General features: G+C 42.8%; 1 protein-coding gene across 3 annotated transcripts in view; it reads left to right on the forward strand.

The window, feature by feature from the left end:
- The window catches only part of DPY19L4 (dpy-19 like 4), a 63,630-nt gene extending 52,453 nt beyond the window's left edge, over positions 1-11,177 (forward strand). For all 3 annotated transcript variants that reach the window (XM_075825927.1, XM_075825926.1, XM_075825928.1), the window contains exons 14-20: positions 326-445; positions 2,194-2,314; positions 3,847-3,903; positions 4,517-4,599; positions 5,326-5,458; positions 8,851-9,009; positions 10,550-11,177. In XM_075825927.1, the coding sequence (XP_075682042.1) occupies positions 326-445; positions 2,194-2,314; positions 3,847-3,903; positions 4,517-4,599; positions 5,326-5,458; positions 8,851-9,009; positions 10,550-10,714 (838 nt within the window). In that variant the 3' untranslated portion in view covers positions 10,715-11,177. The remainder of the gene's footprint in view (positions 1-325; positions 446-2,193; positions 2,315-3,846; positions 3,904-4,516; positions 4,600-5,325; positions 5,459-8,850; positions 9,010-10,549) is intronic.
- Positions 11,178-11,503: the final 326 nt, after the last annotated feature.

Below are 11,503 nucleotides of genomic sequence, written 5' to 3' on the forward strand. Positions count from 1 at the left end.
ACTTGACGACTTTGTCGTGTTTTTGCAAAACCATAACAAAAATGCATCAGTTTTTCAAAATCACATTGTATTACAATGGTTTTGCGAAAATTGTGCCAAAAAAAGGCGACGAGAATGACACGAGTGAATAATAATTATAGCCTTCAGCTTCCACTGTGGTTTTATTATATTTAGTGTGAGCTTTCTCCTCCATGAGTTAGGGCTTCCCACACCATCTTTACCAGAATGTCCGGATCAGAATCTGATAAAGGTTGAATTTTTTTATTTTTTTTGGTGTCGTGCTGTGGTTTCTCGGCACTAACAATAACATTTTTCTTGCATATAGTGGTGAACCCATCAGTTGTAATATTTCTCTAGAGGAAGGACGAGTTGGAGAAAGGCCAGAAGTCGTCTATCATGTCTTCCAAAGTCTTCTCCTTGGTTCACTGGCCATGACATTTGAGGGGTAAAAATTCTCTTTTGGTTACTTCATAAAACCGATGTTTAAAAACACAAAAGCCAATCATAGAATTATTGTTCTTCAATAAATGTACTTATTATAGTCCATGTCCAGTTGTGAGTTAAAAAATTATAATAAGTCTGTATCTCTAGGTGATGCTTACCTGCTATTTATTTACCTCAGTGTTGTTGCTCTTTAGGTCCGCTCCACTAGTTCAGACGTGTGATCTGTGACTACAGCTTAGCCTTACCGGGAGTCTGAGGTAGTCCAGTTTTCATAAAGCTCACCAGTAAGTCCATGCATAGGGAGCAGGTTTCCAGTACAGCAATGACTGAATGATTATATAAAGTTCAGACTAAACCACCAGTGAGAAAATTAAGATAGTCAGTCCGGTAATTTTCCGTACGTGTTCTGAGGCAGAAAAACCTAAATAAGGAGGAGCCCAGACAGTCAGTTTAAGGGGTTTGCGTTGTACTGAAATGACAACATTTTCTAGAAATAGTCCGCTAATGCACTCTGGAAGATCCAACTATCTGCTAAGGACTTAGACCTGAGTGTTACAGCTCGGGGGGGGGGTTTGTCCTAATGATCACTTATCACCTATCCACAGGGTAAGTGATAAATGTCTGATCGGTGGGGATCCGACTACTGACACACACACCGATCCCGAGAACGAGAGTTTAGAAACCTATTGATAAGAGCGCCCGAAACAAAATCCCTGTGTCTGTAGATTGTTTCATAGGCTGTAAACTAACATCTTGCCTCCGTATCTCTGGGGCCTTCACCTATGGGGAGAAGGGCGTCCTGTGACTCCCATTCAGGTTCTGTGTGGCCTTCCCCACCATTCAATTAGTGAAAAGTTGGCTGCGCTTGTATGTGGCCCTCTCCTTTTGAAGTCTATAGGAGTTACGGAAAGAGGCTGACAAGCGGCCTATACGGGTTATCACCTAGATCTACACAGGCCCAGGTTCTTTTATGTAATTATTTTAAAAGCCCTCCAAATGTTAAAGGGTAACTAAACGTTCAACAAACTTCTGTCATGTCAGAAGTTTTGATGGGTGGGGGTCTGAGCACTGAGACACCGACCAATCGCTAAATGAAGGGGGAGAAGAGCTCGTGTGAGCGCTCAGCCACTTAGTTTCTGTTCGGCTTTTTCCAGAAATCAATGTATCGGAGTACGGGCTCATAGACTTTCTATTAAACCCGTACTCCTCTACATTGATTTCCGGAAAAAGCCGAACAGAAACGAAGCGGTTGAGCGCTCATACTAGCACTTCTGTCGCTTTGTTTTAGCGATTGGTGGGTGTCTCAGTGCTCGAACCCCACCAATCAAAACATCTGACATGTCAGAAGTTTGTTAAACGTTTAGTTACCCTTTAAATATACTGGTTCTAGATACAATCTTCTTCCGGAATATAAGTTGTGTATGGCAAGGCATTTAGAATAGATCGAGCTAAATATTTTAGTTGTGCGTTTCACACCGCCCCCCCCCCCCCCACCCAGTCTGTGTAGACTGTACTATATCAAATCTTGAACTTTTTCCTTTCTTGGTCTTTGGACCCTAATACAGTATCACTGAATTGCTTGTCAATACCAGTCCTTGTTCTTTGCCGTCTATGCCTCTGTTTCTGAATTACGTCTCTTCATGGTGAAGCTGGGTAAAAATCTACTGACACTCTTGAATGGGAAGTCTGCCCAGATATCAACTGAATGTTACCAACGAATCAGATTGAAACGTGGTGTCTCTGTTTTAGAATGAAGTACCTGTGGACGCCTTATGTCTGTGTTCTCGCTGCCTTTGGTGTTTGTTCTCCAGAACTCTGGTTGACGCTTTTCAAGTGGATACGTCTGAAAACTGTACATCCAGTTGTGCTGGTGAGCATGCAATGTTATGTAGACCATGCAGAGGTATGGTTAGAGGCTCAATGATTTGCTCTTAAAATCATCAAATACTGTACAATCCATATCGTATTAAAAAAATTAGTATATACGGTACATATATTGACATTCAGACACTTTTTGTGCCAGCCACTCCTTTCCTAGCTCCCCGTGTGCCAGGCCACTTTTTTCCCCGTGTGCCAGGCCACTTTTTTCCCCGTGTGCCAGGCCACTTTTTTCCCCGTGTGCCAGGCCACTTTTTCCCCCGTGTGCCAGGCCACTTTTTCCCCCGTGTGCCAGGCCACTTTTTCCCCCGTGTGCCAGGCCACTTTTTCCCCCGTGTGCCAGGCCACTTTTTTCCCCGTGTGCCAGGCCACTTTTTTCCCCGTGTGCCAGGCCACTTTTTTCCCCGTGTGCCAGGCCACTTTTTTCCCCGTGTGCCAGGCCACTTTTTTCCCCGTGTGCCAGGCCACTTTTTCCCCAGCTCCCCAGTGTGCCAGGCCACTTTGTTCCCAGCTCCCCAGTGTGCCAGGCCACTTTTTTCCCAGCTCCCCAGTGTGCCAGGCCACTCCTTTCCCCGTCTCCCCACACTTCTGTTATACATCCTTTATAAAATCGATGCCCTACCCATAATTCCATTGTCCCTTTTCATAGAATGCCCATCATGCAGAACGGAAGTTCCCCAAACTTACCATAAATGTTCCTTTTACTCCATGTTTGCACTTGTTGCCATGTCCCTATCTGCTCTTACAAATGTAACCAACAGATTTAAACCCATGTGCCGATGCCATATACATGTCAAGTGAGGGGGGGCTGACAGCATAGGGACCTTTTATTTTTGGGCTGTAATTGCTATTTTAAGGAGTACATATTTGGTATCTTTATAATTGGAGGATTTTATTAAATGCTAAATGACATTGGATATATTACCTACAATAGAGTATGAAGTAAGAGACTAGGAAATTAGCATTTTTCTAAAACTTTTCGAAAAATTTTCTCTATATAATGACAACAAACATAATTGTTCCATCTTAGTGCCCCAAGAAAGGCCATTATGTCCCACATAACCTTCAGAACTCATTCTTCCAAAACACATTAATGACCCTTGGTCCTGAACTGGTCTGTGTTTGCATTGCCTAAATCTGTAACCCGCTTTACCGTCACATGACTTCTGTGGCCTGTGACTAGAGGTCTAGTGCCATTATGGCGTGTCACAGAGTCAAACAATTTAAACACAGACCAGTGCGGATCCATGGGCCAACGCAGCGCTGGAACAGCAGGGAATAAAAGAAGAGATGGGGCTGTTTTATTATGTCATATGCAGTTGTTTTTGTTTTGTTTTTATTTATTTTTTTGTGTGGGGCCCGGAAAACCCCTTTTTAGATTCAGCCTTGACAGTAAATTTATTTTCAACCACAAATTTCTCCAAATTCTTAAACAAAATATAATGTCTGGAGTTTGACTTTAAAATGTCAGCTGGTGTTCCTACTTCCGCTGTAAATCTCTTTTCATTTTACGTTCTTCTTCAGGCTTTTGTATTAAGTGCTGCTGTCCCCACCGTGATTGGCTTCAGCTTATGGAGAGAGGTAGGAAAAACTTCACAGAAATGTCAGTGGAAGTTCTGTAAGGATTGTTCATCCTGCGATTGGTGGGGCTCCGACCGCTAGGAAAGTACTGAGCCGCTTTGGCTCCTGTCGGCTCGACTTTGCTTTTTTTGGTTCCCACATGGTCAGCCATTAACTTTAATTGACCAAGAGCTTTGGCACTAAAAAAAAATGTCATGGGCAGACAGAGTGCTGCCACTTTGTTCTAACGATCACTTTGTTCTAGTGGTGGGGCCCCCACCAATCGGTCATCCTTTAATTGCCACAGATGTTGGGTTTTTTTGTTGTTTTTTTTTTTTTTTTTTTTTGTATTGGTAAATCCTGACAATGTGCCCTTCTGTAGTGTAATATTGGACATTACTTCACTCTCTTTGAATATTTAGTATAAAGTCTAAAAAAATAGTGTGGTTCATAGCTCTAATAGTCACGTCAAATGTTCACCGAAGAGGTCAGGGGGGCACATCACATGATCGCTGGAGCCATGATGCGCCATTAATGAGATATTGCAGCTTCTGCGGTTGTATACACGTGGCCCTGCTGTTGCTCGGGATGACAATACTATTATATGACCTCTAACATTTTATATATTCTGCAGTTCTTACCCAAGATAGTTAGTGAATTGTCAGAGCTGGAGGAGCACTATGAGTCTGACACCGTAGAGCTCATGAATTGGATCAAGTAAGTGACCCGCTGTACATATTATCCTACTCCATCGCACCTAAATATAACTTTTTAAAGGGAAACTATATTTTGAATACTATTTCATAGGTAACATCTACAGATACTGTTGAGTAACTTTCACAGTACTTTCCATCTCTTATCTTGTCCTGATATTGACCTATTTGTAGTTTTCTTTACTAAAGTGAATAGTCATGTGACCGAACTGTGTCTTCTGAGCTCCCACAATGCACTGCTCTAAGACAACAGGAATCCAGCAGTGTGATCTGTGTATCATTATTACAGAACGAATACAAGCAGTTGTATAGCAGAACTGGCCTCTGTGTATAAGGCCCTGTTCACATCTGCGCCGGAGGCTCTGTTAGGGGCTTCCTTCACAGACTCTGTTTTTTTGCCGGCCAAAATAGTGCAGCATGCAATTTCTATTTTGTTTGGCAATACGACACCATGAAACCAACGGAACCCATAAAAGTCAATCCGTTCCGTCGGGTGCTGTTGGTTTCCATCAAGTGGCAGATCCGGGGCTTCAGTTTTTAGTTGGTTTGTTCCTATGACGGAGCAAAATCACATAAAACCCGTACGCAGATGTGAACAGAGCCTAAGAGATCATCACTGCCATAAATGTAACCTGTGTTCTGCTGTAACGTTTTCAAATAACATTAATGCTATATTAAAGAATTGGTAAATCGTAATCTTTAAAGTGACCTTTAACTTCTCTCTCTCCAGAAGCCAGGCTCCCCTTACAGCAGTGTTTGCTGGGAGTCCTCCGCTGATGGCTGCTATAAAACTATGCACTGGATGGATGGTGACCAGCTTACCAGTCTACAATGATGAAGACCTGATGAAGAGAAATGAAAATGTAATTTCCTGGATTCATTTTCAAATTTAAATATTTGCCTAAAATGTTGTACTTGCCTGAATGCCGTCATTCTGAAGATCCCTCACTGTCCTCTATTAGGCTAAAGCTTGTGCTGGCCATGACCACTGAGCAGCACCAGCAGTAGCCACCGGAGTAATACAACTGCAACCACTGCTCAGTGGTCATGGCCAGCACAGTCTTTAGCTGCCGCCTAATAGAGGACAATAGAAAATCTCTGAAATGATTCAGGCAGTAACTTTTTCGGGTCATGTAGTGCTCCCCAGGAAATGCCATATACTGTACAGTCTCCGGGACCCGCAACGAACTCCAGAATGGGGGTCTCGCCAATCCCTCTCCATTGGTTCTGTGCCATGATGTGGCAGCCACCTTACCAGGGACCCCGTTCTGCAGATACAGGGCTGTCATAGTATTTGCTCATCACCAGAATTTTTCTATTTTTGCTAATTTTTTCACGTATTAATGTTTCAGATCTTGCAACTAAGGCCTGATTTACACGAGCGTGTGCGTTTTGCGCGCGCAAAAAACGCTGCGTTTTGCGCGCGCAAAAGGCATTTGACAGCTCCGTGTGTCATCCGTGTATGATGCGCGGCTGCGTGATTTTCGCGCAGCCGCCATCATAGAGATGAGGCTAGTCGACGCCCGTCACTGTCCAAGGTGCTGAAAGAGCTAACTGATCGGCAGTAACTCTTTCAGCACCCGCGACAGTGAATGCCGATCACAATATACACCAACCTGTGAATAAAAAAAGACTTTCATACTTACCAAGAACTTCCTGCTTCCTCCAGTCCGGGCTCCCGGCCGTTGCCTTGGTGACGCGTCCCTCTCGTCATCCGGCCCCACCTCCCAGGATGACGCGGCAGGCCATGAGACCGCTGCAGCCTGTGATTGGCTGCAGCATGTGCTTGGCCTGTGATTGGCTGCAGCTGTCACTTGGCCTGAATTGTCATCCCGGGAGGTCGGACTGGAGGAAGGAGCCGGGACTTATCGGTAAGTCCGAACTTCTTTTTTTTTTTTCACGTATATGTATATGGCGATCGAAAGTCACTGTCCATGGTGCTGAACCAGTTTAACTCTTTCAGCACCGTGGACAGTGACTGTCTCCTGACGTCGCGTACCCGAACATTTTTTGCCGGGTTCGGTCAAAACGAGTTCGGCCGAACCCGGTGAAGTTCGGTGCGCTCATCTCTAATTTGACACTCCGTTTGGATGTTTGTAAACAGAAAAGCACGTGGTGCTTTTCTGTTTACATTCATCCTTTTGACAGCTCTTGCGTGATTTTCGCGCATGCAACGCAGTAGCGTCCGTGTGGCATGCATTGTTTTCACGCACCCATTGACTTCAATGGGTGCGTGTTGCGTGAAAAACGCACGATTATAGAACATGTCGTGAGTTTTACGCAACGCACTCACGCTGCGCAAAATTCACGCATCGTCTAAACTGCCCCATAGAGTAATATAGGTGCGTACGACATGCGTGAAAAGCACGCGCGTCGCACGCGCGTATATTACGCTCGTGTAAATGAGGCCTAAGTTTGATGTAAGACAACACGAGGAAACGCAGAATGCGGCTTTTAAAGGATCATTCCATTTATTGAGGATAAAGATTTATACAAAACCTAGATCACCCTTGTGAAAAATAAATTGCCCCCCTAACCCTAATAACCGGTGGTGCCCCCCTTGGCATTAACCGCTACAATTAAATGTTTTTGGTAACTTGTGCAGAGTTTTTTACATCGCTGTGGAGGAATTTTGGCCTATTCTTTGCAGAGTTGTTTTCAGTTGATGCATTAGAGGGTTTTAGAGCATGAACTGCCTGTTTAAGGTCTTGCCACAGAATCTCAAGTCCGGAAATTTACAAAATGTTCGCTTTATGTCCTATGTAACGAGACCCAGCTCTTCCAAAAAGTTCCACCTTTGACCCGTCAGTCCACAGAATATTGTCCTAAAAGTCTCGGGTCATCTAGATGTTTTTTGGCAAATGCGAGATGAACCTTTTTGAGTTATTTTTGGTCAGCAGTGGTTGGCGCCTTGCCACTCTGCCAAGGATACCATTTTGCCCAGTATCTTTTGTATTTTTGAATCCTGCACATTGACCTTAACTGAGACAAGTGAGACCTGCTGTCTTTAGATGTTTGTTTTTGTCCTTTTCTGACCTGGATAAGTCGGTGATGCGCTTTTGATGACATTTTTGTAGACGGCGACTCCTAGGAGGGTTCACCACTGTTCCACATTTCTCCGTTTGTGGATAATGGCTCTGTCTGTGGTTCTCTGGAGTCCCAGAGCCTTAAAATGGCTTTGTAACCCTTTCCAGACTGGTAGATTTCAATAGATTTGTTTGGCATCTGTATTTGAATTTCTTTAGAATGTGGCATCATGTGCTGCTTTTTGAGATCTTCTAGCCTGTGCCACACTGCCAGATAGGGTTTATGTTTAGATTCACCAGGTCTGGCAGTAATCATGCTTGGATGTGGCTAGTGAAATTTAACCCAATTGTAACTCAATTTGATTAACTGGTTGATTTGGTAGCGAAGGGGGCAATTACTTCTTCACGTAGGGCTGAACAGCATTTTTCCTTCAATAAATTAAATCCTTATTTAAAAAACGCATTTTGGGTTTACTTGGGTTGTCTTTGTCTAATATTAAAAGTAGTTTGATCATCTGAAACATTCAAGTGTGGCAAATATGCAAAAATAGAAGAAATAGGGTAGGGGCAAAAACTTTTTTACAGCACCGGAAGTGTGGGTACCAGAGTTGAGACCCACATCTATCAGACATTTATATCATATACTGTGGATATGTCATAAATGACTAAAATGGGATTACCCCTTTAATCACTGTATGAACAAGTGTTCCCATTCAGTGACCGCAAACAGAACTTGAAAATTAGCAGTTGAAACAAATTATGTAAGAAAGTTGCAGAACTTTTCATTGCGCAACAATATTTTTATTTTCAGAAACAAAGTAAAAAAAAAAAAAAAGAATGCAAACCCTCACTAGGCTGTTTTCTTCATTTGCCCACTAGAGGGAGCCAGTTCACTTTTAAGGTCCACTAAAGTTATCCTGGTCATGAAAATTTGGCTTCTTTCTGTGGATTTTGCTTTTTGAGCGGGATTTTTTTGATAATCTAATGTGGTGGAGAGCCTCCGGACCCCCTCAAGTATTTATCTGGGGCCAATTCGACTAGCCATATTTGATTTCACAGCCTCCTATTGTTTTCTTTCAGATAAGCAGTGCCAGAAGTGTTTTGGTGGCCACCAATTATTCATTCCACCTGTCAGCAAATAAGTCTTTTTGATCTAACACTACTACAATTAGCCATTGACAAATATTTCAATTAATAATTTAATGAATGCAATATTTTTTGTCATGCAGGTATACCAAATCTATAGCATGAGGTCAGCTGAGGACATCTATAAGATCCTTACTTCATATAAAGCTAGCTACGTGGTGATTGAAGATTCGATCTGCAATGAAGTGGCTGGAATGAGAGGCTGCAGAGTAAAAGATTTGCTTGATATTGCAAACGACCATGTGAGTCGGTTTTTATAGAGTTAATCTATCCGGTCCCGGCTGCTAAATTGAAAATGTCACTGCTTTTTCACCCCCTATAGAATAAACAGCTTGTCCTCTAGACCGTATTAGGTTTTATCTCTTTGATTTAGAAATTGCTATATACTGTAGGGGAGATCCGAGTCCTGGAGTCCGTCCTGCTGCCAGGAGTCCCCCCCCCCCCTTATTTATCGTGTGCAGCTGTTTAGCCAATCATATGATAAATAAATGATACTTGATGTGACTGGCTAAAAAAAAAAAAAGTGCACGTGACTGGACTAGACTTCTTTCTACCCGGACTCCTGAAAGCAGAATTTACATTGGCAGCAAGAAGGACTTGCCATAGCTGGGGTTAATAATTTGATGAGGGTGACTGCAGGGCACCAGGGAATATACTGTATACGTTAAATGGGCAATTTTTGCTAATCTTATAGTACACCTGATATAGACCAACTTTGTTATTTACTTACTGATAAACTTTAGTTGTTTCATCCATGCAAATTCTGTGTGAAGTTACTGCCACTAGGTGTCTCCTTTCCTGTAATCTGCTGTCCACCCCCTGTTGTCAAGCTAAATCCATCCCTAGTTACAGAGCAGAATTGACAAACTGCAGAAGGTGGGGTGTCTCTTCACTGCCTGCCCATAAAAATTTATGGAGAAGGGAGCAGAGAGAGACACACAGACACACTGCATATAAGTATTTGGACAAGGAAGGGGTGAGCAGGGAGAGAAAGCAGGAGCAGAGTGAGAGATACACAGGCTGGCTGGTAAGATGTCTATGTCACCCCGCTGCTGGATTGTCATCTACATGGCTCATTACTGCTGTACATTATCCTCCATGCTGCTGCAGCTTCTATGTATGTAGTGGATAGAGAAAGGAGAGCAGGATTCTCGTCCTCTCTGTGTATAGAAGACATGATAGCAGTTCGGATCCGCCCACTAGCTCAGAGACAACTGGGAAATAGAGGGGAAAAAACGCGAAATAATGCAGAATACAAGTCATATAATGGCCAGAAATAGTGTTGTTCCTCATGTACACATTCATGACCGCTTATTCTGAAAAGTCCCCTGAAAAGTTAGGTACGCTTTAAAGACCTAAACAACTTCGATGCCTGTAAATCATCATGTGACCTTTCACACAAGTTTTCCCCACATCTGATGGTAACAGGAATGTAGATTGCAGACAACTTCGTAGCAAATATTAAAGGCTATGTACAAATTTGCAACCATTTTGTTTACATTTTTTACTTTAGATGCTATGAAGCAGTAAACAACTTTGCAAATATCCTTTAAAAAAAATATCTTGCCATTTTAGGTATACAGCTCCTATGCAGAGCAATGTGTCTCCATTGTTCCAAATTACAAACATCCCCTCTGTGGTCAGATTTCGGTGTTGCTATATTACGTCTGCCCCCTCTTCTTGACCTCCTATTATCTGTTGCAGCAGTGCACGTAGCTTTCAACCACAATTGAGGTCACTTGACATTGTTCTCATTCATATGTATGTTTCCTGTACTGACAGGTGGTGAATGAAGATGGCGATGTCTATGCCTACTCCAAATATGGCCGATTCTGCCATGAAATCAAAATGAATTATTCTCCATACGTGAACTATTTCACCCGGGTGTTTTGGAACAGGTCGTATTTTGTATACAAAATCAACACGCTCATCTCGTTCCAATACTGAACATTGCAGGACGTCCTGTGTGATCTCTCCACTGCACCAATCCTCCTCTTCCTGCGGAACGTTCAGACGGTTTTAACACCTGATGTCCTTCTCATGTAATCATTGGATATATGAACAGCCCTATCTGTAATGTGGGCCACTGAGGAGCACAGGGTGCGGAACGGGGTCACCCTGAAAGGTCATAATCCAGAACAGTCCAAAGACAGTCCGGATGTAACTCCTTATACTTCACATCAGCTTTAAAATATGCAAATTACCTTTTTTATTTTCTTTCTAATGTTTCCTTTTTTTAGTATTTTTGTTCTTTTAATGGTGGTAAAATATGTTTTCTGCTGTATCTATGGCACTATGACCGTGAAAACCTAAAACAAAGTGGATCCCATCGCCGTTTAGAGGATACAGATGATTTCTTACCTATAGGAGCCGTCATCTCTGCATTTCCCATAAAATTTATTTTATTTATGATGTTTTATATAGCCGTGACCTATTCCGCAGTGTTATACAGAAGTGGTCCTCACTCGTTGTCCCCCGTGGTGGGCTCACAACCTAAATTCCCTATCCGTATGTTTTTGGATTCTAGGAGGAAACCGGAGTACTCAGAGGAAACTCACGCAAACCTGAAGAGAGTATATTACGTGCACACAGATGTTGAACCCTGGACTCAAGTGCTACAAGGCAATAGTGCTTATCACTGAGCCACCGGGCCCCTGAGCAGCTTTATATATTCTTTCTCTGCATTGCATTGTTCCTCTGTTGTTACTCCTGGAAATGTATAAAGAATTTGACTGC

Source organism: Rhinoderma darwinii, chromosome 5 (assembly GCF_050947455.1).
Source record: "Rhinoderma darwinii isolate aRhiDar2 chromosome 5, aRhiDar2.hap1, whole genome shotgun sequence".
Lineage (NCBI taxonomy): Eukaryota > Metazoa > Chordata > Amphibia > Anura > Rhinodermatidae > Rhinoderma > Rhinoderma darwinii.